At 36.0% G+C, this 27,175-nt stretch overlaps 1 protein-coding gene across 2 annotated transcripts in view; it reads right to left on the bottom strand.

Annotated features, from left to right (window-relative positions):
- Positions 1-27,175, bottom strand: part of FCHO2 (FCH and mu domain containing endocytic adaptor 2) — a 118,112-nt gene that overhangs the window by 77,014 nt on the left and 13,923 nt on the right. For both annotated transcript variants that reach the window (XM_058559826.1, XM_058559914.1), the window contains exons 2-6: positions 26,500-26,591; positions 14,072-14,146; positions 10,949-11,090; positions 10,705-10,857; positions 4,426-4,530 (exon numbers count right to left, since the gene is read on the bottom strand). In XM_058559826.1, the coding sequence (XP_058415809.1) occupies positions 4,426-4,530; positions 10,705-10,857; positions 10,949-11,090; positions 14,072-14,146; positions 26,500-26,591 (567 nt within the window). The remainder of the gene's footprint in view (positions 1-4,425; positions 4,531-10,704; positions 10,858-10,948; positions 11,091-14,071; positions 14,147-26,499; positions 26,592-27,175) is intronic.

Genomic DNA, 27,175 nt, shown 5'->3' with positions numbered 1-27,175 from the left:
GAATACTAATACTGCAAGATCCTGAATTACTCTTAAGAACTGAGGAATATTCAGCAGGAGCATAATTCCATTTTATCTTCATATTATAAGAAGTCGCCCTCATCTTAAATTTCTGCAATTTAATGAACAAGATATTTTCTCACAGACAGGTACACCCAAATCCAGGGAAGTTTGGTCAGACAGCCACTAATTTCATATGGATGACCCCTAATTCCAAGAAAACTACGCCGCCTTCTCATTCTCCTTGGAAACAGCTACACTGAACAAGGCAGATCCTTCATAATTAAGAAATATCTTGAAGCATGAAGCCACATTGAAACTCAAAGCACGATTCAAATGCAATTTTGAAAGTGTACTGTTTTCTTTTTTGGTGAAGGAACACTGCTAAATATCACAATTCCTGAAAATTAGTGACTACTAAACTCAGAGCAATTCAGCAATGTAAATATAGTCTCAAGTGTCTGAATATAAATGAACTATCTTGAACACGTAAGATAGATTTTTCCTCCTTGCAATTTCACATTCACTGTGTTCCTATGTATTGTTACATTAGTAAAAAAAAAAAAAAAATACAATTTTGTCAGCCACTAGAGATATATAAAAGCACTCTAACCCTAAAAATCCTTAATCTGAGGGCACCCCTTAAGCAAATCTCAAAGTTTCCTCAAACTAGCCATCTAACTGTTCAAAGTAAACAAGAGTCCACTTGTTTCAAGGTTTTCAAGTGTCGTTAACTGACAGTGGTGAAAAGCATGAGCACAGAGGAAAGTCACAATGTTAATCACGCTTACTCTCAACCCAAATGAAAAAACTTACAAACACTCCAAGTAAATTCTAAACTTTTTCACCCCAGGGACTCATTTTCTTTTCCCACTAGTAAATATAGGTCCTGCCACCCGAATTTGATTCTCACTAGACTGACAGACCCCTTTTCCCACTGGGGTTAGGTCAACCTGCTTGGCCTGGAACAAAAGGAAAGTGGAGATGTAAAAGAATTATTTTCCTTTCTAAATAACCCAAATTAAAGTCTACTGTCTATTAAGAAACAAGTTAACCTGTTCTGCATTCATGTGTGTGTGACAGAGAGACACAGACAGAGAAGGAACACAAATGAGAACATGCACATACTAGCATGGTATACCATCACTTTTATCTAAAAGCAGCATGGTTGTACATCTGCTCAAATAAATTAACGTTCCCATCTTGGAAATGGCAGGATAAACAAAACACCAATTTGAAAAAAAAAAAATGTAATGAGGAAGCAGAAAGAGATAAGGAGAGGGAAAGATAAGTGCTGAAAATTCTTAAAGAATATTTTTAAAAAGTAATATAAACAAACAAAAAACCCTGACACTAGCAAATTCTAATTCCTGTTTTTTCAATTAAGTAATTGAAAGGCAAACATTTTCATTGATAGAAACTAATCATTTAGATGAAAAATTAACAAATCAACAATAAGTGCCTTACAAACAAGGGTTTCTAATGATTTAAAAGACAAAAGGGCACTTGCTGAAGTCTACAATGACTTCAGTTACTATAAAAGCTGCAACTTTTGATCTCACTAGAGTTGGAGCCTCATTTCACACAACTAAGGAAACACTTCTTGAAACAGCATCATTTCCCAGTTGCCATGACACCATACTTCCCAGGTTTCTTCCTTCTCTGGTGTCTCCTCCTTGGGTTCCAGTGTCTCTTCTTTAACCAAACTGTCAATGCTGAGTCTCTCGGAGCTTGGCCCTTTCTTCCCCACACTCCACCCAAAGACGATGCCATTCTGGCTCTGTGTGCTGACAAACGCCCATTTTATACAGGCTCGTAATCCTTTATTCAAAACATTTAGGACCAGGTGTTTTGGAATTCAAACACTTTGGATTTTTTAAATAAAGATAATATGGTGTTGTTACCATATACTTCATAATACTATCAGCAGGACTGCAGTGGCATCTGTTTATCGAACACATTAATACTTCTAAAGGAAAACAGTATATTCAGTACTAGCAGGATGAAGAAAGACTATAAACAGCCACATATCAATTCAAGTTTTGTGGCCAAATGAGTTATAGAAAAGATCTTGGTTTTCAGAGCTTTTGGAATTCAGAACTGTGGATAAGGGATGGTGAACATTATGTCCAGCCCAGATTACTTGGATCCTCCAAAACTACCCATCTGATGTCTCCACTTAGGTAAGGCAGCTCAAAATTAACAGGTTCAAAACTGAACATCGGATCTCCTTCCAACCGCTCAAACTAACAGTTCTTCATCTAGTCTTTCCCATTCATCTCTATCCACACAGACTTACAAGCCAAAGCCCGGAGGAGATCTTCATCTCCCTTAGAATTCCCCTACCCACCCCACCTCTGCCATCTCCAGATGCATTCACTTCTCTCCTTTCCAAGACCATCACACCGGCCCTCATCCTTCTCACCTACTACAGTGCCTTCCAAACTGGACTCTTGATTCTCCTTTGGCCTCACGATTATCCATTCTTCACAAAACTGCCAGACTTATGCTTTAAAATGCAAATCAGATCATGTCACATCCCTGCACACAACCCTTCAGCATCTTCCAACTGCTCTTAGAAGAAAACCTAAACCCTTACTAAAGCCTGGTTCATGCCTACCTGTTTAACTTCGTTTCTCACCATCACCTCTCCTTACTCAGTTTTAGTGAGCGTTTGTTACTTTCTAGAAGGTGACAACTCTTTTACACCTCTGGATCTTCATACCCATGATCCCCAGTACCTAGAACAGTCTTGTCCCAGAATAAGTCTCTTACTCATTCTTCAAGTCTCAGTTTTAAACATCACTTCTCCAAAAAGGCCTTTCCTAACTCCCTAATCCAAGTTAGGTCACCCCTATTGTCTTATCTCATGGAACCCTGTTTCTCCCTTGTAACACTTATAATAATTTATAACTTTGTATCGAAGCATGCACTTACTGTCTGCCACCCTCCTCTGTACTGCACACTCCACCTAGAGCAGGGAGCTTCTGTCTTATTTACATATATCCCGTATACACTCAGCATCTAGCACAGTGCTGACAACATGGTAAGAAAAGACGGATGCATGTGTACCTGCACACAAGCATGCAAGCCTTTTGGTTTCTGAGAGGTGAATCATTCACCACTCCAAGTGAGAAGACTTGCTCGAGTCCAAAGAGTCAGACTCCTAAAGTTCTTCTTCCCAGTTACTGAGTGCCTACCAGGAGCTGTGAGCTGTTTTAAGTGCTGAGAAACAGCAGTAAACAAATCAATTCCTGCTCTCATAGAACTTACATTTTAGTAGGAGAAGACAGACAACAAAAAATATGGGTAGAAGAGCCGGTGTGCTTCACCACGTTTCTAGCCCCTCAGAAGTGATGACTAAGAATAATGTTCTAAGAGGAGTTTCTTCCGCCAGCCTCAGTACCAGAGTGACGACAATGCAGAAGAGCTGTAGCCGACTCATGATGAACAAGTACTATGATAACTAATAAACCCTTGCTACTGTAAGCCACTGAGGTTTGGGGGTTCTTTGTCAACTCAGCATACCTAGCCTATCCTGACTGATACAGTAAATAAAATTCATGGTATGTCAGATGATCACAGGTGCTAAGGAGAAAAACAAAACAAGAAAAGAGGAGAAGAGGGTGGAGGTGGAAGTTCTAGGTATGATTCATAAAGGTACCCATCTTAAACCTAGGTCTTTAATTAAGGCTCTAAGAACAAGAAATTGGATATAACTTAACCCCAAGCTTCCGGGAGACAGACATCTTTTTATTGTCTGACTTCCCTCACCAAAATGGAAGTTCTGCAAGAGCAGGGACTTTTTTTTTTTGTGTGTGAGGAAGATTAGCCCTGAGCTAACGTCCATTGCCAATCCCCCTCTTTTTGCTGAAGAAGATTGACCCTGGGCTAACATCTGTGCCTATCTTCCTCTACTTTATACATGGGAGGCCTGCCACGGCATGGCTTGATAAGTAGCATGCAGGTCCACGCCCAGGATCCAAATCTGCGAACCCCAGACCGCCAAAGCAGAGCACGTGAACCCAACCACCACGCCACCGGGCTGGCCCCCAGGGATTTTTCACTGTTTTGTTAACTGCTGTATCCCCAGCACTGAGTCATTTCCAGGTTTCTCCTTAAGCAGAAGTTAATTTTAAAATCCATACATAAGGCTAACAATCAGCACTGTCTTCATCATCTACCAATGTCCTCATCCTCCCAATTCTCTTTAAGTAGCCTCTTCTGATCTATCTGAATAATCCCTTACAATATTATAATTATTGCATATTGGTCCTCAATCTCCAAAACAAGATGTGTATTTTTAAAACAGCATTATTAAAACACTAAGATTGTGCATTTTAACATTTCTAACACTGAAAAATTATATTTATATCAGCAAACACAAATACCCTATTTTAGATTTAAAGCCTTAAAAATACCAACCTGAGCTGTTTCTGTCATTTTCTGTTCAAAATCAGCTTTTGCTAATGCATATTTTTCCACATAGAGTTTATAAGTATCTGTAGCTTTCTTAGATTTAACAGCTGCCTGTAACAAAACAAAAACATTTTGAACTACATGATCTTTTTTCTTTCCTGATATAAGTTAATATGAAATAATAATTTAAATGCATTTTAAGGGATGAGGCCTATGCTGAGTTCCATACGACATAAACTAATTTTAATACCTTTTTTCAAGTCCTCCTTAGTAATATTTTTTGTTACAGTCACACAATAACACAGAAATTACACGCTGGGTCTCCTTTCTGTCTGATGGAATATGCTTTGAAAAGTTAAAATAGTCTCATTTTATAACCCAGAGTAAGATCATATAACCACATTATAATGGTACAATGTTAGTAAGAATTCAATGAACAAAAATGTGACAATACCATCAGAATATGCTTGACACTCCTCTCTACACCTGTGTCTTCCTTCCTCCCACCACAAGGTATACGTATTCCATGTCTGATCAATGTCTGATTAATGACTATAAAGCTAGTTCAATAGTTGAGAAGATTAGTTTTCCTTGATATTCCTCAGTTTTGATTATACTCCAGCAAATCTATAAATCTGATTTTAATCACTGCATATTTTTTCAAGATTTCTATTTTTACAAAATTGTTACTGCATTATTATAGTTCTAGTTTTATCAAAATTACTTATTCAATAAAAAATTAATAATATATTAAATATTAGGCAGTGATGAATATGAAGATAAATTATATTATATAGGGATCTCTTCTTCAAAGTCTTCATAGAAGAACTGGAATCTATATATAAACAGCTAGAAATTGGTAGAAAGTTAACAAAGCCACAAAAGTAAAGATAAATTCTATAGAAGATAGACATTCAGGAAAATGAAAGATGATGTGTAACTTGTAGGTTGGGGCAGACACATGGCTATCAAGAAACAACTATTCTCAAACAACTGATCAATTTGGACACAGGAATTTGGCGGGAGGGGTGTTGAAGTAAATAAGAGTTCAAAGAAGATCAAAAAGAGAGAAGTATAGGATTTCAAGATACATCAAGAGCTCCATTTTCTTGATAGACGGTCTGCCAAGAGTGAAGAAGAGCAGGGTGGGACTGAGAGCTTCAGGAGAAGGAAAAAACTTTCAAACCATGGTTGTGGAGGATGCAACAAATAAGAACTAGATGAGTACAAGTATTGCTAAGAGCTACTGAGGACTAAGGAAAGCTGGAAAACATGGAATTTATGTAGAGCCAATCAGAACCAATATGTAATTACCTCCAGCTATGTTCAGGAGTCTAAGAACAAGAATTAGAAGCAGAAAGTTGGTTTTACCTGGAGGTTTGGGATTGGCAAGAGATGCATACAGTCCTAGTCTCTAAAAAGGCAACTCTGTACTCTCTCTAATATATAACTGCATATATTATATTAAACATATTCACTCAATGCTTTCCTGCTTTCTTAAATAAAAAATATAGAATGCCACTTTATCCTGTAGTGTAAAGAAAACTGGTTTTGGAGCCAGAAGAAACTGGATTCAAATTCTGGCTCTTCCATTTACCACCCATTTGAGCTGGTCTTTTAGCTTTACAGAGCTCTCTCATTCCTAAAATGGGAATAATGCCACCTATTTTTTAGAGCTTTGCCGGTGATGAAATGTAATTTATGTAAAATGCTTGCGACAGGTTCTGGCATATACTTAAATCTACAAAATAAATGGAATCTGCCATTATTATGGTTTCTAAAAGGAACACCATCAGGAACATACATCATTATACTTTGCTGTTATTATATCTAAGAATTGTACTGAGCTCTCCATCCCTAGAGTAAGTGGGATTTTTCCAGTTTGCTCCTATGAATCTTTTTTTTATTCTTTTCCCATTGTCTGGCCCTTTGACATTATTTTATACTAGTTACTAATACTTCCTCTAACATCATAGCCCTATTCAAACACATAACAATGAGATGAGATGGATATTTAGAGTTTACTAAGTACCTTCATAGGAAGTTTTCTAAAATTTATTTTAGAAACGATTTCAATGGCATGGTTATCTGGGTTTCCTTTTGGATTTTTTTATGCCAAGAGACTTTAGTTTCTTCTTCCAACTACCTAAATCTTCAGTCTGTACAAGAGTAATCAGCAACCTAGAGTCCATGGAGTGATTTTCAATGACAGAGCCTACCAAAATGATGGTGTCCCCACCGGTAACCCCTTCTTTGCTTGTTCCTCATCCTAACTCTTTTTCTCTGCTGCCTAATAATTTATGTGTTAGCTACTGATAAAGACAATAGGTTGTGATCACTCCTAGAGATGTTTGCAATTTGAAAGCAAATTCATAAAAATGTAAAATTCCCCAAAATTACAACTATACTGATTGTGCCCATACTTCTAAAAGTTATTTATTTCATGGGATCTTTCCTGTTTTCTTTTTACAGGTTCTGTACAAAATAAGATACCTCTCCTTCTAAACTCACCATTAAAACCTCTCTCTAACCCTCTTGTTCTGCACTATTCAATACTTCTTGGCTCCTCAAAAAAGAAGGAAACTTCTTAGAGACAAAAGAGGATAGTATGTATTTAGCCTTTAATAACCTTCATCACATCTGGCATGGTGACAGGCACATGGTAGAAACTAAAACATTAATTTACTATTGCCCACAAATTATCACTTCATAATCCAAGTCAATCAGAAAAATATTTGAGTAAACCATTTAAAAAGGCAAGAATTTAGTCTATAGCCTATATATAAAATAAACTCTTAATTTTTATTATATTAATGAACAAGAAAAATTCAAATAATATTTCGTTATGATGATTATTTTTCTAAGTAAACACATATGCTGTGCTGTGGACAATACAATGATGGTTTCTCACTCAAAAGCAATTTATAACCTAACAGAAATACAAGATGACTGCCTGGAGGACCATTACTTCTTATAGAAAACCTGTGATATATTTCTAGAATGTAAACAAGTTATTTCACATTATTCATTACACTTAAAATTATAGGACCTTATATGCAGATTCCTCAAAGAATTAAAAATAGAGATGCCCTATGATCCAGCCATCCCACTACTGGGAATCTATCCAACGCACCTGAAATCAACAATCCAAAGAGGCTTATGCACCCCTATGTTCATTGCAGCATTATTCACCATAGCCAAGAAGTGGAAGCAACCTAAGTGTCCCTCGACTGACGATTGGATTAAGAAAATGTGGTATATATATACAATGGAATACTACTCAGCCATAAAAAAAGACAAAATCGTCCCATTTGCAACAACATGGATGGGCCTGGAGCGTATTATGTTAAGTGAAATAAGCCAGAAAGAGAAAGACAAACACTGTATGATCTCACTCATATGTGGAATATAAACCAACACATGGACAGAGAAAACTGGACTGTGGTTACCAGGGCAGTGGGGGTGGGTGGTGGGCACAAGGGGTGAAGGGAGTCATATATGTGGTGATGGACAAACAAAAATGTACAACCCAAAATTTCACAATGTTAGAAACCATTAAAACATCAATTAAAAAAAAAAAAATTATAGGACCTTAAAAGACGGAAAGAAGTTCCCGAAGCATCATTTCCTCTTCCTATACTCAGTCTCTAGAATTCTAACTAGTTTTGGTACTCAAATCTTACTGAGTCAAGTGGGGTAGAAATACTCATTTTAAAATGTTAAACCAGCATATTTTCATAACTTTCTTTTTTTCTCACAAAATATTCTCACCATAAATCTTGGTCTAGCCATTCAACCCGGTATATAAACTTATTTGTTCATTATTTCTAACCATAAAATTATTGTCTTCATCTCAAAGTTGAAGAGCTGGATCTAACTCGGAATTGTGAACAGATAAGTCTTTTGGAGTATACTTTCTGATCCAGGAAACTGTAAAATTTCATTTCTTATTTGGAAGCATGACAGAAGAAGAAAGAAGATACCCTTTATAAGTTCTAACTTATATTTTTTACATCAGCTTTCACTCTTCAAAGGTAAAAATAACATGCCAGAATCTTAAGGAAATTACATAGCAACTTAAAGAAGCATCTTGGAAAACTGACAAAAGAAGTGCTTAGTAATAAAGGAATAAAATTTTAAAAAAAGAATTTGTTGACTCACAAGGTGTTCTAAGTAATGACAAAAACAAATTTGAAGAAAACTAAGGGTATCATATAAAAGGAAGTAGAGGCAATTTTAGAATGTAATTGTATCAGGAATATCTGTATTTTCTGAAAGCAAGAAACCTCTCTCATAGGAAACAACTATACAGCAATACTCAGTTAAGTCAAAACAGCTTTCTAATAGTATATATTCTTAGTAATACTGTAAATTCTTGGAGTAGAACTATAGAAACTAGATATCCCAGTAGTAACAAACTTGACCACTTTTGTAAAGTCATTATTAAAAGGGAAGTTGGAGCATTTGTTCTTAAATGAGGAAATTAAGCTCTAAAAGCAAAAACTACATTTCCTCTCATAAATAAAAGATTGGTTTTCTGTTTTATCTACTGATAATGAAATAAATCCTACATGTTATTCATTTCCTTAGCATTATAATTTTAAACAATGATATACTACCAGAAGTATTTCTGTTTAAGTCCCTACAATTTTTATAGTAAAATCCTATGAAGTAAATATATATATATAAAATAAGTACTTAGTCCACAAACATGAGTGACTTCTAAATGGTGTTTTATAAAAATAAGGGTTTGTGAGTGAAGATGAGAAGCATACTATGTCATAATATCCATAAGTATTTAGGATTTAAAGTTTACCAAAAAAAAAAACGGTTCAAAGATCTATGTTTTAAAAAAAAATTTACATTCATGTTAATAAAAAGCATCTTATTATAGGCCAAGATTGGCTTGATTCCCAGTCAGAACTGCATCCCTAAGCCCCCAACTTCCAATAAAACTTTAGCCTTAGCCAGCAGCCCAAGAGCTTTCTTTTTTCCCTACCTAGAGCTTCACGCAGTGAGAGGGGCTCCTTGTGCCTCATCTCAGTGGGGAACATTTAGTCCCCTTTCTCACACAAGAGCCAAGGTCCCCTGCCTGAGGGCTCTGAGTCCAACAAGCCCGCATGGTCCACTCTACAGGCCACTTTCGGATTCTGTTCCATTTCTGGTTCACAGGATAATATTCTTCTTTTCAGACTCTGTTATTTTGTTTGTTTTCCCTTTTTATATTTTATTCATAATTGCTGTGTCTGGAACAGAGGGTGTTTTAAAATCATGAACTTACTGTGCCTCATGTTTCCCCCACTCCCAATTTTTATTTATTGCACAAACATTTTAGGAAATATATTACTCCAAATTCAATCAAATGTTTTGATTCTTCCATATGCATTCTTCCAAAAACTAGAAGAGTCTAGTTTTTGCCCATGTATGTACACTTCTATAATTATTATAATTGTAATATGGTTACAATTTGGTTTTCTTTTTTTACTGGATGTTTCAAATACTTTACAAAGGTTTCAAAATTATCACTCCCTATGGCTCATTCCTAAATGAGATATACCACATCAAACAAGTGAATGGTTAAACTGTTTTGAAAGGGGAAAAAAACCTACTTTCAATTAAAATGCAAGTGGGGGAAAGGGTTGTGGTTTACCACAATACTACACAAATGTGTTCAAAGTCAGCAATAAATCACCCACAACATATATTTAAAGCTTATCTTCAAGTATCTATACCTTTCTAAATATACCAAAGTCTTGCTTCAAAAAACTTTTACCTCATTGTTAAATCTTATACCAAGCAGTGTCTTGTCAATTAATTCTTATTATAAAAATATCTTGCAAATGTGTCACTGACATAAAGAAATCATTCCTTTTTATAATTTGCTAATCTAGTTACCATACACAACATATTTTACAAGGCTGCTTCTGTTTCTCTTAGGTAAATCACTAACACTCAGAGACACAGTGTCTTCACTCTTTTTTTTTCCTTTTTGCTAGAGGAAGATTGTCCCTGAGCTAACATCTGTGCCAGTCTTCCTCTATTTTTTGTATTCAGGATGCCTCCACAGCAGGGCTAACAAGTGGTGTGGGTCTTCGCCCAGGATCCGACCCTGTGAAGCCCGGGCTGCCCAAGTGGAGAGCGCACACTTAACCACTATGCCACTGGGCCGACCCCTAGTGTCTTCATTTTTAACATGAGATCATTCTTGAGCGTTTGAAGATTAAGTGCAATCTTGTGTGTGAAAGTGCTTTGAAACCACAGAGGTGTTATTTTTATTACAATTACCTTTTCTATTTCCCTTTGTGTAGCTCCTTCCTTCTTCAAACGTTCCTGTTCTACACACTTGGCGTTGTAATTTTCCTTGGATTTCTGGAGGGCCTGAGTTATACTCTGAATGGTTTGAACAGCTTCCAAAGTTCCCGCAACTTCTTCTTTAGTCTGTTTGGTATGAAATGATTCATCAAAAGGACCAAACTGGAAAGCACTCAATATCTGATCAATCAATCCTTTAGCAAGAAAAAACTGATACCTTTTTATGAGATTTCACTTGTTCTTCTCCATACTTCTGAACTTCCTTTATTAATTCTTGTAATTTTCTAACAAGATCCAAGTGACAATTTGCTAATTTCTCTGTAGATGTTTTGAACACATCCCACACTGGTGCAAATGTTCTAAGGGAAAGAAAACATGAGAAGAGTTTACTAAAAGAAAAAAAAAAGTTGAAGACTCTAAGACAGAACCAATGGAAACAATAATGTTATATTCAGCAATTTTAATTAGGCAAAAGATGAAATTAAAATAAATCATAAATGAAATGATTGACAGAGTGACCTTGATTTTTTAATCCTTGGTTAATTATTTAAAATATTTTTGGACTTCAGGTACAGAGAAATGAGTTAACTACTTATCACAGGTCTGGCCATGGCTCTTAATTATACTGTATTATTTTCTGAGTTGATTTGGTTATTTAGACTTGTCTCACAAGCCTTTCTAATCATTGACTATTGTTAAAAATTAACTTATTATCAAATTTCAATCTTAGACTACTTAGTGCTCCATTTAAAATGCTTTACCAAAAATAAAAGTTCCCCTGAACTTAAATATACAAAAGTCAACTTTGCACATTATTTTTTAAGTACCTTCATCATAAATAATTATATAAGAATTATTTTAGAGAGAGCTGTCATCTGAAACCTCTGTTTCAGCATTATAATTTTATCTATCAGTGTATTTCCACAAACACTAAGAGAGTCCCTTTCTACTACACGGTAAAGGAGGTAGGACATACTTTCTACCACATTTCTCAATATGGAGGATTTAATATCTTCAGCAGGCTCAAGTACTTCCAGGAATTACTACACTATTACATCTCGGATAGTTCTTAGGATGCCAATGGTCAGCTTAAACTAATGTGGTCAGCAGAGAATGACCTAAGGATAATTGTATTCTATACTCTCCTCAGTTACTTGCTCAGATATTTTCACCAGCACTGTTTTGCTCTATGATAAAACTACTAGAAAACAAAACAAATAGCAGCAATGATCCCTAAAACATGAGGGTAAAGAACGAAATTACTTATCCTAATACGTACTCTGTGCCAATTATTACATTTCCTGCGCAGAGGAAAGCTGTCAACAATCATTTTACGCGATAATGAAGAAGTTCAAAGATCACTAAAACACTTAGAATAGGACTGCTCTGATTAGATCTCACCTAACACTTGAAATCTAATCATCACTAAATCTGGCAAGTAGTTAGATGGAAATTTTCAAGATAAAAAAAAGACACCTGAAAAGTGTCTATTCACTACAGCAGCAAAATACATGTACATTACTTCATGTACACCTGATCCGTGGACGTCTACACTTCACAAGGCAGATAAGATAAAAGTCTCCTTTTACTTTATTTACCAAAGGATTGTTGACACTGCAAAGGCATTCAACATAGATTTCTTAAATGTAAGTTTCTTTAAGGAACTTCAAATATCATTCCATTTTTTAAAGTTTGATACACACAACTTTTTTTTAGTCAAGTAATACCCATTAATGTATATTAAGCACTAAGAAAGAAAACTGAAAAATCCCAAATATATTTAAACGCAACTAAATACAGAAAGATAAAATTCAATTTCTTGCTAAAATACGTGCCAGTAAACAAAACATTAATACTTAAAATCTTTATGATCTTAATAGATGACACTAACACAAAAAATAACATATCACCTATTATTTATGAGACAGATTTTATTTCTGTCCAAAGACAGACATGCTGTCAAAAACTTTATTATCAGGAAACACAGTTGAAGTCAAGCCATGCTTTTCTATCCCCCACCTGGTAACTAAGAATAGGGGAGAATTTCCTACTATAACACCATAGCCAATTGGTTAAAGCTAGCTTCTGTTATTCCAGTTACGTTCTGGCCCTTCTACCATGTGAATGAATGTGAATACGGTGAATAAAGAAGAAATTATGTTTTAGAAGAGCCATGTCTACATGGAAGCTTTAGAAATAGGAGGCTGCCAGAAAAGTGAGGAGAGAGATGGAAAAAAGAAAGAATGAAGCTGTAACAAGGAGGGGAGGGGAGGGATTGGAGGACAACTGGGAGAAAAAACACAGAAACAGCTATCAACTGCCAGTCCCCACTCTCCTCTGGGTGAAAAGGTGGCAGCTCCCCAGCCAGGGTACAGGGCTGCAGAAGGTCCTCGTAGCTGTGGCTGTCAGCACATACACAATGGACAGTGTCACTGCCCTGAGGATGAACTGAGAATCCAACTCCTCTTTATCCAGGCCACAAAGTAGCAAGACTTTTGTTTAAACTCACTCAACCACACCAGAGAATACTTTTTCATAAAATAGTCATTCGTAACCAGTTTTTTGGATCACAGAACCATATGTAAATCTGGTAATTGGTATAGACCCTCTTCACCAGAAATATGAATTAATACCTACACAGAATTTTACATGATATTTCAGGGGATTCACAGATTCTTCAAAATCCCTGATACAGAGGAATCTTTTACTAAATATCACTGTAAAAATCTTTATAAATGTTAGACTAATTATTTTAACATCTTAGCTAAAATATAACCTTTTCCCAAATTTTAGATAATTAAATCAGATTAAGTATTCTTTCCAGGGTTGTTATGGTTCAAATTATACAATTATTCTTCCCAGAGCTGTTATGGCTATGAGCACATCTCATTTTAAATATATTCTTATTATTAATTTTCATTTTTTGAAGAACATATTTGTTCAACACAAATTTTTAAGAGAAAGATTTAATGATAGTCTATAAAACCCTAGGAAACATCTTTAAGTGAGTTTTTAAAAATCACCATTCAACAGAAGTTAAATAAACTTACAGAAAACTAGAATAATGTGCGTAACACATAACATTTATAATCTCAAAATTATACTACTGAATGACTATATAGTTTAATACAGGGGAAAAAGTAAGTTTCAATTGCTTTGACTGCATTAACTAATTAAGCAAGTTCAATTACATTTTCTATCAAGAACATAATTCCTATACAGACAAATTTTAAATAAGTACATTATATATTATGATATTTATGAACTATTATATCCTCAATGGGATATAATGGGACTTGCCTAAATATTAAAAAAGAGTTCTTTGAAGAAATTAACTCACCCAAGTTGTGAATAATTGCTTGCAGATTTTGCTAGTTTTGTCATCGATCTGGAGTACGCCTCTTCTATTGTAGCTCTGTCAAATCAAATTTCAGTATTATAATATCTCTTGTTTAATGACCAAACACATAGCAAAGTTATCAAAATACAGTTAAAAATGTAGAAACAAAAAGATAACTCAATTTATGTTAAAAATAAGTAGGTATACGGTCATGAATTTCTGGCCTATCTTTAAATGCCCTTTGTGCACATCTACTCAAAGAACTAGTCTGGTATAGAACTAAAATACTTTTATCTTTAGTATTAATGGTTATCTGAACAGGAAGTACAGAAGTGCTGCTTCTGCATGCTCTCTCTCGCTCTTTAAACTGATTCAGTGTGAAAGTCATCTGTATTTAACACTTTCTTGGTGTACTTAATATAGTTTTATTATTCTTCAACATTGTAATTTCATTATTATGCACATTTAATATAAGAAGAGATTGATGACAGTCAAAACTAAAAACTAAATATGAATTATTAGCAAGTCTGAGATCCTGAACTTCAGGGTGTAATTTATTTTGTGATTAGATTTAAAATACTAACAAATAAGTCATTCACTCTAAAAAACTGTGTTTTATATAACTACCATTTAGCATATAGGATTTTAGGCTTAAAAAAAAAATTCAACCAAGGCCATTAAATATAGAAGAAAAAAAATTTACCCCATAGAAACATAACCTACAAATACAAAATATGAGGCTATCTAGACCTTCTTAACACTACAAAATCTAAGCTTTATCTTACTGCTCCTATAATTACCCTGTCCCTTCTCAATCTATGCTAGCCTTAACAGTGGAACAGTCGACAACCACCACTGCCCCTCCATTTACTACGACAACTTCAACTAGCTTTCTGCTTTTAATGTCCAAATCCAGGTCCCCACACTGCCCTTACATCAAACCATCTGTTTAATATCTAACTGCCTTAAGCAAAACTATACTTAGATACCTTAATCACCTCAAACTCAGTATACCCAAACTAAGTGTATCTCCAAACTCTTCCACAACCCATCCCCACAAAAATTAGCTCTCTAACAAAAAGGAACTATTAACAGTAACTGCCTCTCACTGACGGCATGGTGATTTTTTTCAGCTCCTTTAAACTTTTCTGTATCTTTTTAATACACTATATTATAAGGGTATTATTTTGATAACCTAAAAAAAGTTAATACAGAAAGAAATATTAGCATCTCAATGGATAAGTCTAACAGCAAGAAAAAAGTGAGTCAATTTCCAGTAATAGTAAATTGATACACCTCTCAACGAGGAAAACTAGAAATAATAAATTGATACACCTCTCAATGAGGAAAACTAGAAAAATGTGGTGGTGGGGGGTGTGACTAAAAGGCATCAGAGAACTAAAGAGGCAGTTAAGAATCAGTAGGCTGGGCCGGCCCCGTGGCTTAGCGGTTAAGTGCGCATGCTCCGCTGCTGGCAGCCCGGGGTTCGGATCCCGGGCGCGCACCGACGCACCACTTCTCCGGCCATGCTGAGGCCGCGTCCCACATACAGCAACTAGAAGGATGTGCAACTGCGACATACAACTATCTACTGGGGCTTTGGGAAGAGAAAAAAAAAAAAGGACGAGGATTGGCAATAGATGTTAGCACAGAGCCGGTCTTCCTCAGCAAAAAGGAGGAGGATTAGCACGGATGTTAGCTCAGGGCTGATCTTCCTCAAAAAAAAAAAAGAATCAGCAGGCCAAGATCCAAGAGAAGGACATCCAGAGAGGTGAGTCAGATATGTAGGGCAGCTTGTCCCTTGGGGCATCTAGAAGAGACACCTGAAACTAAGAGGCAGAGCAGAGCTATTCACAGCCTCACAGGGTAAAACAAAACTAGAGTCTAGACCTGCCGATGGTGGGAAGCATGGGAAATCCCATGCCCTCTTAGTTGAGACTCAAAGAGCAAGGACACAGGAGTAAGGATGAACCATAAATAGGAAAGCCCTCAAAGAGAACTCAAGTCTACCTTTTCAAAACCTGATACTGGATCCTGAATGGACGTCTTATACACACTCATAAAACCATCAGGCGCATCAGGAAACAAGACAAGATGAACAAAAACCAGTGGGAACAAAGTTTAGACTTTATATGAGTTTATGTATTATGTTCAAGGAGATATTAGATTAAATCAACAATTTCAGTAGAGAGCTGGAAATCATTTTTAAAAAATGGAGGAAAACACAGCAAATCTGGAAAAAAATGCAAATCCTGTATCTAAAAAATACAATAACCAAAATTAATATCTCAATGGATGGGGTTTAACAACAGATTCGATCCACTGTAGTGAGAATTAGTAAACTAGGAGACAGGTGAGAAGAATCCATCCTGGAATAAAACTCAGAGAGACAAAAGAATGGAAAACAGAGAAGATATATGAAGGACAAAGGACAAAGCAAAAAAGTCTAACAAGTATAAGGAGAGAAAGAATGGGTCAGAAGAAATACGTGCAGAGATGATGGAGAATTTTTAAAACTGATAAAACCACAGATCCAAGTAGCCCAGCAAACACTAAGAGGATAAATAAAAAGATACATACACCTAGTCACAGCACAGTAAAACTGTTGAAAATCAAAGACAAAAAGAAAATGTTAAAAGCAACTAAACCCTTCCCACCATCGAATGTGACCTTCAACAGCAGGTAATGGAGTGATCTTTAAAGAATTTTTTTAAATCTAGTAAAACACACAACTATAAAACTCCTAGAAGATAACACAGGAGGAAATCTAGATGACCTTGAGTATGGTGATGCCTTTTCGATCCATGAAAGAAATAACTATAAGCTGCACTTCACTAAAATTAAAAACATGTCTGCTCTGTGAAAGACAATGTCAAGAGAATGAGAAGACAAGCCACAAACTGGGGGAAACTATTTGCAAAAGACACATATGAAAAAGGATTGTTATTCAAAATATACAAAGAACTCTTAAAACTCAACACTAAAGAAAACAAACAACCTGGTTAAAAAATGGGCCAAAGACCTTAATAGACACCTCACCAAAGAAGATATACAGACAGCAAATAAGCATATGAAAACATGTTCCACATCATATGTCATCAGGGAAATGTAAATTAAAACAACAAGAGGGGCCATCCCGGTGGCGCAAGCGGTGAAGTGCATGCGCTCTGCTTCAGCAGCCTGGGGTTCCCAGGTTTGGATCCCGGGCGCACACCAACGCACCCCTCGTCAAGTCATGCTGTCGTGGCATCCCACATAAAATAGACGAAGATGGGCACGGATGTTAGCTCAGGGCTAATCTTCCTCTCACACACACACAAACAACAAGATACCCCTACATACCTATCAGAATGGCTAGAGTCTGGAAAACTGACAACACCAAATGCTGGTAAGGATGTGGAGCAACAGGAATTCTCATTCATTGCTGGTGGGAACACAAAATGATACAGCCACTTTGGAACACAGCTGGCAGTTTCTTATAAAACTAAACATATTCTTACCATACGATCCAGCAATCACATTCCTTGGTATCTACTCAAAGGAATTGAAAACTTAACAAAAACCTGCACACAGCTGTTTATAATTGCCAAAACTTGGCAGCAACCAAGATGTCCTTCAGTAGATAAATGGATAAATAAACTGGTACACCCAGACAATATTATTCAGCACTAAAAAGAAATGAGCTATCAAGCTATGAAAAGACATGGAGGAAACTTAAATACATATTACTAAGGGAAAGAAGTCAATCTGAAAAGGCTATTACATACTATATGATTCCAACTCTATGACATTCTGGAAAAGGCAAAGCCAAGGGGAGGGTGGACAGGTAGATAAACAGGCAGAGCACAGAGGATTCCCAGGGCAGTGAAAATACTCTACATGATATTACAATGTTGGATACGTGTCATTATACATTTATCCAACCCACAGAACATACAACACCAAGAGTGAATCCCAAGGTAAACCATGGACTTTGGGTGATTATGATGTGTCAATGTAGGTTCATCTTTAATTTAAAGAAATACCATTCTGGTGAGTGATGTTGATAATGGGGGAGGCTACGCATGTGTGGGAGCAGGGGGCATACGGGAAATCTTTGTACCTTCCTCTCAATTTTGTTGTAAATCTAAAACTGCTCTAAAAGAATAGTCTTAAAAAAAAAATCTACCAACTAGAATTCCATACCCAGCAAACATATAGATGAAAGTAAACCTCCAATGAAATAATGGATCTAGGTGATAATCATCAATTGCTACTAAGACCACAAAACAGATATAACCAGATATTATACGCCTCCAATGGAAGTACACAACACCAACTATGAAGTATTCTTGTCAAAATATTGAACTGAATTTGATCAAGCTACTAGATTTAGATGTCAATTTATAGGAAATATAAAGGTGAAGGAAAATGTTAAATAAAACTATGGATGTGCAATTAGCATATTCCAGGATGTGGGACACTCTACAGGACAAATAATCTGGTTTCTTCTACAAAAACAAAAGGAGAGGGTAGGGAGATCCACAGATTAAGAGACTCAAAAATTATATCAACCAAATGTCATGTATAAATCTTGCTGGGATCCTAATGGGAGGAAATCAATTGTGTGCATGTGTGTGTGCACACGCGCATACACGCAAGTGTGGCAATCGAGGAAAACTGAGCACTGACTGGATATTTGGTGATATCAAGGAATCAGAACTCTATTTTTAGATAACATATTGTGGTTATGTTTTCTTAAAAGCCCTCATCTTCTGCAGTGACATCTGCAATGCTAACGGAGGAAACGCCATGTTTCTGAAGCTGAGACGTGCTTCGTAACAACTCAGCCATCGTAGCATGGAGTAGATAGAACAAGACGGCCACGATTTGATAACTGCTGGAGCTCAACGACTGCAACACGGAAGTTCTTTACATTGAGCTCATAACTTCTGTATAACTTTTATATATGTTTGAAATTGTCCATAATAAAAAGCTTTTTAAATAAAGATAAATTAAAAATATGATTGGACTAACAAAAATTGAGAATTTATCAGCAGCAAATCCACATCAAAAGAAATATTAAAAAGATGTTTTTAAAACAGAATAAAAATGATCCAGGGAAGAATACCAGAAAAAAAGTAAATAATTTTAATAAATCTAAATAATGACTACACAAAAAATACCAATAATATGGATGAATAAAATATGTAACAATCTGACTTGAACAAATCAACTGGATTAGATATTAGAAAACATTTTTTAAATTATTATTAATTTTGTTAGATGATTAATAATATTGCTATTCTTTAAGTCCTTAGCTGTCAGAGATACATACATAAGTATCTATGGTAATTCGATACCAGGGAACTGCTTTAAACAAGACTGGCAAAATACTAAAAACTGTTCAAACTGTATTACAGTTCCTTACTTGGTGGTTTATAATATTTTCCCTATTTTTTGACTAAGTTTGAAATTTCCCATAATAAAAAGTTAAAGAAATACACAACAAACATGGCATAAGTGTATATTTCCATAATAAAGTTTTTTAAAAATGGAAAACTTTTAATTTCCATAGTAATAAATTAAACACACACACAAATGGTACCTAAGGCATATAACTCAGGAAGAGGGTGAAAGTACCAACTATTATTAGAAGTTAATAGGTTAAGGAAGTTATGTTATAATCTCTAGGATAAGCACTAAAAGAATAGTAAAAGATGTTACTACTTCCAAGCTAATAGAACAAAATGGATTTAAAAAGAAAGTAGTCCAAAAGGCAAGAAAGAGGAGAAAAAAATATAAACAATTACTAAAATGGTCTAGGGGTTGGCAAACTATAGCACTATCAGCAAAATTTGGCCTGTTGCTTGTTTTTGTTAATAAAGTTTTATTAGAACACAGACATGCCCATTTATTTATGTGTTGGCTATGGCTGCTTTTGTGCTAAAACAGCGGAGATGAATAGCTACAACACCAAGCAAATGGCACACAAAGCCTAAAATATTCACTTTCTAGACTTTTATAGAAAAAGTTTGACAACCTCTGAGACTATAGATTTGAACCCAAATAAATCTGCAATTACACTGAATGCTAAACTAAATGCTTCAATTAAAAGACAGACTGTCTAAATGGCCTCAAAAGTAAGAGAGAAGCAAATCTAAACCACAAGGAGACAGCAAAGAAAAGAAAAAATGCATTTGTGCAAACACTAACCAAAAGCAAACTGATGACACTATAATAACCACAAAGTAGACTTTAAGACAAAAACACTGCTGGAGATAAAAAGACACACACTTCATAATGATAAAAAGCTCAACTCACCTGAAGATGTAAATTTGTATCCACCTACTAACATGGCTTCAAATGTATAAAGCAAAAATTGACAAACTACATGGCTAAATAGACAAAAATCACAATCAAAATGAGAGATTTTCAATAAAACTCTCTCAGAAACTGATAAAAAGAGCAAGATAAAAAAAAAAAAAACAAAGCAGGGGCTGGCTGGCCCAGTGGCGCAGCAGTTAAGCGCGCCCGCTCCGCTTCGGCGGCCCAGGGTTCACAGGTTCGGATCCTGGGCACGCGCCAACGCACTGCTTGTCAAGCCATGCTGTGGCAGCGTCCCATGTAAAGTAGAGGAAGATGGGCACAGATGCCAGCCCAGGGCCACTTTCCTCAGCAAAAAGAGGAGGATTGGCATCAGATGTTAGCTCAGGGCTAATCTTCCTCACAAAAAGTAAATAAATAAATAAAAGGGGCTGGCTCAGTGGCGTAGTGGTTAAGTTCACCCGCTCTGCTTCAGTGGCCAGGGGTTTGAGGGTTCGGATCCCAGGCATGGACCTAGACACCGCTCATCAAGCCATGCTGTGGTGGCGTCCCACATACAAAACAGAGGAGGACTGGCACAGATGTTAGCTCAGAGACAATCTTTCTCAAGCAAAAAGAGGAAGACTGGCAACAGATGCTAGCTCAGGGCCAATCTTACTCACCAAAAAAAAAAAAAAAAAAAAGAAAACCCAGTGAGGGGCTGGCCCAGTGGCATAGCAGTTGAGTTTGCATGCTCTGCTTCGGCAGCCCCGGGTTTGCCAGTTCGGATCCTGGGCATGGACCTACACAGCACTCATCAAGCCATGCTGAGGCTGCATCCCACATAGAGCAACTAGAAGGATGTACAACCATGACATACAACTATCTACTGAGGCTTTGGGGAGAAAAAAGGAAAAAAGGAGGAAGATTGGCAAGAGATGTTATTAGCTCAGGGCCAATCTTCCTCAAAAGAAAAAACAGTGAGGATACATCAGAGTTGAACAACAGAATTCACAAACTTACCACCAATACATACAGAACACTATATCTAACAAATGCAAAATACAGTATTTTCAGGCACATGCAGATATTTACCAAAATTGACTCTATCCTGGTCCACAAACCAAGTGTCAACAAATTTCAAAACACTGAAATCATACAAAGTATGTTCTCTAACCACAATGCAATTAAGCTTGAAATCAATAGCAAAAATATACCTTAAAAATCAACATGTATTTGGAAATTAAGAAATACACTTCTAAATAACCCAGGGAGGCAAGGAAGAAAGCACAATGAAACTTAAAATATATTTAAAGTAAATATAATGAAAATCCTATTTCTCAAAATTAGTGGGTTGCAAAAAAAAGCAATTCTTGAGGGAGATTTATAGACTTGAATGTATCTGAAGAGAAAAAAGGTTGAAAATCATTAGGTGAAGCATCCGTCTCAAAAAGTTAGAAAAAGAACAGCAAAGTGAAGACAAGTCAAAGGCAATAAGGATCAGAAGCTAGGGAAACAGAAAATCAATATATGAAAAGAGAGGATCGATAAAGCCAATAATAGTTGGTTCTTTGCAAAAACTATTAAAACCAACAAGTGCCAAATGAGACTGATCATGAAAAAAAGAGAGAAGGCACAAATAACCAATGTCAGGAATGAAAAGTGGGACATGAGCACAGATCCTGCAGACATTAAATAAGTTCATAAAAGGATACTGAGAGTAACTTTTTGCCAATAAATCTGAAAATTTAGATAAAATGGAAAAATTCCTTAAAAATGTAACAAACTCACAGAAGAAATGAAATATATGAATAATTTGTAGCTATTAAAGAATTAAGTAATTTAAAACCTTCCTACAAAGACAATTCCAAGCCCAGGTAGCTTTACCAGCAAATTCTAGGAAACACATAAGGAAGAAACTATAATCATCCACAAATTTTTCCAGAGAATACAAAAAGAGTATAGTCCCCAACTAATTTTATGAGGCCAACAAACCTTGATACCAAAACCTAACAAGGACATTTGGAGAAAGGAAAATTTCAGACCAATCTCACTCACAAATATAGATGCAAAAATCCTAACTACAACAGCAGCAAATTGATCCACCAATATATAAAAAGGATAATACATCTCCACCAAGTTGAGTTTATACCAGGAATGGGCAGTTAGTTTAACATTCAAAATTCACTGTAATTCAGATTAACAAGGGGAAAAAAAAGAAAGAAAACCACATCTCACTAGAGGCAGGAAAAGTATTTGACCAAATTCAACATTCATTCATGATTGGGAAAAAAAAAAAACTTACCATAATAGTATATAAAAGGGAATTTTCATAATTTGATGAATAGTAGGGAAAAAAAACTAGAATAAATGTATCACATGTAAGAGTGAAATGTGAGACTGGGAACAAGACAAGGACGCCTGCCATCAACACTTCTACTCAGCACTACGGTGGAGGTATTAGCCAGTACAACAAGTCAAGAAAAAGAAATAAAAGGTATAAGGATTGGAAAGGGAGATAAAACTGTCATTCACAGAAGATTATTGTACAGATAGAAAATCCGAAAGAAGCTACAGATAAATTATCAGACTAAGCAAGAATTGCCAGGCTGCTGGACACAAAGTCAACATATAAAAATCAAGTGCATTTACTTAAATTTGCAAAACATAACTGACAAAGTGATTTTACCCAGAATACATAAAGAATTTCTTCTATTATTTTCAAAGGGGGGGGAACCAGAAAAACAGATAAAAGATGAAAATGCAAATGACCAATAAACATATGAAAGGATGCCCAACCTCATTATTCATCAGGGAAATGCAAATTAAAACCACAATGCACTACTATCAGAATGGCTCAAATTAAAAGCCTGACAACACCAAGTGTCGATGAGGACATGGAGCAACTGGAGCTCTCAAACAAGGCTGCTCGTGGTGTATACTGGTACAACCACCTTGGAAAATTCTTTAGCATCATATACTAGAGTCGAACATATACATCCTCAATGACCTGGCAATTCTACTCCACGGTAATCACCTTATATAAATAAGTTTAGGTGTGTACCGAGACACACGTGCAGGAATATCCAAAGCAAAATTATTTGTAACAGCAAAAAACTGGAAGCAATCCAAATGTCCATCAACAGTAGTAGATAAATACATTTTGGTATATTTAGACACTTTAACATGAAATAGTGTTGTAAATGACCTATACTAAACTCAATACAAATGAATCTCACAAGCAGTGCTGAGTAACAGGAGTCAGACAAAAGAATATCTACTATATGATTAAACTGATATACTTAATACAAAGTTCAAAAAATAGGTACAACTTCCTTTGACAGATGAATGGACAAATTGTGATATATCCATAAATGGAATACTACTCAATAGTAAAAAGGAATGAATTATTGATACACGCAACAACATGGGTCAATCTCAAAATAATTATAATGAGTGAAAGCACCAGACAACAGAGTACATCCTGTATGATTCCATTTATATAAAACTCTAGGAAATGCAAACTAACTTAAGAGTCAGAGCACACGACTGGTTGTTTAGGGTTGGGGGCATAGGGGAGGGACAGGAGGGAGAAATTACAAAGAGGATAATGAATATGTTCACTATGTTGATTGTGGTCATGTCCTGAGTGTATGCACACGTCAAACGATTCAAATTGTACACTTTAAATATGTGCAGTATACTGTATGTATTATTACTCAATAAGGCTGTTGGAAGGAAGGGAGGAGGGAGGAAGGAAGCAGAGAAGCTGGGAGGAGGGGAGAAGAGAAAGAAAGTCTGAAGGACTGACTTAGGAAGTTATTTAACCTTTCTGGGCCCCAATTTTCTCATCTATAAAATGGGACTTAGAGTTTTGATAATTAAATGAGATAATGTATGCAAAGTCCTTAGTGCACAGTACATGTTCATGTGTTGATCTTTTCTTCCTTTCTTTCTCAATCATTCCTTCAAGAAATAGGAGTATCTAATTGTGCCAGGCTCTGTGCTAGGCACTGGGATACAACAGAATACTGTATACTGTTCCCTTTATAGGGGAACATAGAAACAAATAAAAAAATGAATAATTACAAAATTTTATAAATACAACAAAGACAGGGGCCGGCCCAGTAGCACAGCGGTCAAGATCACAAGTTCCGCTTCGGTGGCCTGGGGCTTGCTGGTTCAGATCCTGGGCACGGACCTACTCACTACTCATCAAGCCATGCTGAGGCAGTGTCCCACATAGAAGAACTGGAAGGACCTATAACTAGGATATACAACTACGTACTGGGGCCTTGGGGGCGGAAAAAACAAGGAAAAGAAAAAAAAATAAAACAAAGAGATGTATGATGTGGAGAGAGATTATAATAGGTGTTTTTGACCTAGTCAGAGAGATGAAAAATGTATCCCTGGAGAAGTGACCACGTTGCTAAGCTCTAAAGGATAAGTAGCCATTAACTAGGTGATGACAGGAATAAGCATTGACCAAGCCTAGACTAGAAGAAGCCTGTCAAAAAAACGGCCAATGTCTCTGGAGAGGAAAGAGTAAGGAGTATGGTGTGAGCTAAAGCTTGAAAGGTGGTTTGGGGTCAGAGCACACTGGCCCACCTTAAGGGCAACGGGAAGCCTTTTGAAATGGTTTAAACACAGGAGGTAACAAACTGATGTGAAGTTTAAAAAAAGCACTCCAATTACAGCGCAGAAAATAAGCTGCAGGGGAACAAGAATGAATGTAGATAAACCAGTTAGGAGCTACAGGTGTAGTTCAGGCAACAATAATACTAGCTCAGATCAGGGTAGTGAAGTTAGAGCTCATTCTATCAAACAATCTTTACTAAGGGCCTACTAAGAGCCAAGCACCATCCCAAGTGCAGGAGATAGAGCCATAAGCAAAAAAGACAAAAAATCCCTGCTCTGTGGGGCTTATATTCTAGTGGGAAGAGACAGACAGACAAATAAATAAGTAAAATATCACTCCTATCAGATGGTTGTCAGTGCCATGAAGAAAAATAAAGTAGGGAAGGGGGAGTAGAATGAAGGTTGTCTCACTGCCCACAGAACCATAAAGGGCTTAGATTCCTGGCAAAGAAGGGGTGACCCAGGAGTCCTGGACTTTTTATGGTGACTGACCCAAACAGGCAAACAAGCACCATGACAACTTCCCTGATGGCCTCTAGGTAGACAGTGACAGCAGTCACAAAGGCACTGGGGGAGAAGGAAGGCTAGGAGCCATGCCAGGAGATGCAGAGTTTCTGGGGCCTCTCCTTTACTCCGGCCAATGACCACGTAGAAGCCAGTGAGTGACCGCTTCATCCACAGCACTTAGAGCTCTAAACTCCATTAGAGAGGTAAAAGCCAGAAGAGGATGGTCTCACAGGAAACAGTTTGTTCCCCAATTCCTACCAGCCTGTAAACCCAAGGAAGGCAGAGGCTATATCTTTATCACTACATTCCTAGAACCCAGACAAGTGCCTGGCACACAGCAGACATGGGATATATAATGTGGAAAGAATAAATGAACAGAGTATTGTTTCCAGAGGCAAAGTCTGCCTATACTATCAAGGTAAAGATTTTAAATGTGTTCATATAAAAATTACCAAGTGGGGTTAGGCACAAAACAGCATTAATCAAATCAAATTACATTGATTTTTAATAGTTTTTCAATTGACTATTATATTCTAAGAGTCTTAAAGACAATCACATTCTATAAATTTGTAGAATTTAAAAATATATACTTAAGACTTTTTTTAAAATAAAAGTTATAATAATACATTTATTAAACTACAAGTTCAGAAAACTTAGTCTTTTCAAATTATTTTAGTATGTTTATTTAATGACATGTGTGTTTCCAGACATGGTAGTATTTTATCCCACATAATTCCTCAATTTTTCTATTGTATCACCTTGCTAGCACATTCAATGAAAACTACGTAGATAATACTTTCAAGTAGTGATTTGTAAACCAGGAGTTTACCACACCACTTGGAGCCACTATTTAGCCCTCAGTGTGTAGATGACAGATAAATAACCACTACTTTCTAGTATACTTGTAAAAAGTGTACTTGATTACTTCGAACCAAATCTAACTAGTAAAACCATCATTTTATTGTTAAAACAATTCATAAAAAAAGAAAAATACATACCTTTCTCTTACAAAATCTGCCAGTTCTTTTGTTGATATCTGTCCATGTTTCATATTATGGTAAAGGACATCAAAGCCACTGTTTTTTTCCCCCTAAAATTTAAAAATATTTTTAGTTTAACAAAAAAAGAGATCAAAATGATTTAAGAATATCCCTACATTAACTAATATGCAATTCTAATGCTCAGGTGAGCTGTCTTTCCTTAATTTAACCATTGTTGCTCATTGCATGCCTTTAAACTGTATCAAACGAATATTATATGCTTTGATAAAGTTTACTATTTATATACACATACATTCACACACATATGCACACACTCTGTAATCACTCATAAGGGTATATTAATGAAATTAAGTCTGAAATTTTAAGGAATAATATGCAGTATAAGTTAGAAAAGATAAACATCACCTTTTAAAACACATTACCCAATTCCATTTCAATTCCTTTAACATATATTAAGGGATTCCTGATTATTTAACTCAGAGTCTGTGCTTTAAAATAACTAAATCTTGATTTCTGAGTCAAGACAGCTTATTACTAATTATATAAGCATTGAATACCACAAAATACTTTATAACCAGTAATACAAGTCTTTCAATAAACTTAAACAACTTGAGAAGTAAGAAAGGAGATAAAATTTTAACACAAGAGCAGCGTCAGTCTATTAACTAGTCCT

The sequence above is a fragment of the Diceros bicornis genome, chromosome 1 (assembly GCF_020826845.1).
Source record: "Diceros bicornis minor isolate mBicDic1 chromosome 1, mDicBic1.mat.cur, whole genome shotgun sequence".
NCBI lineage: Eukaryota > Metazoa > Chordata > Mammalia > Perissodactyla > Rhinocerotidae > Diceros > Diceros bicornis.
Note: the sequence above shows the minus strand (reverse complement) of the source record. Positions and strands in the feature narration are given on the sequence as shown.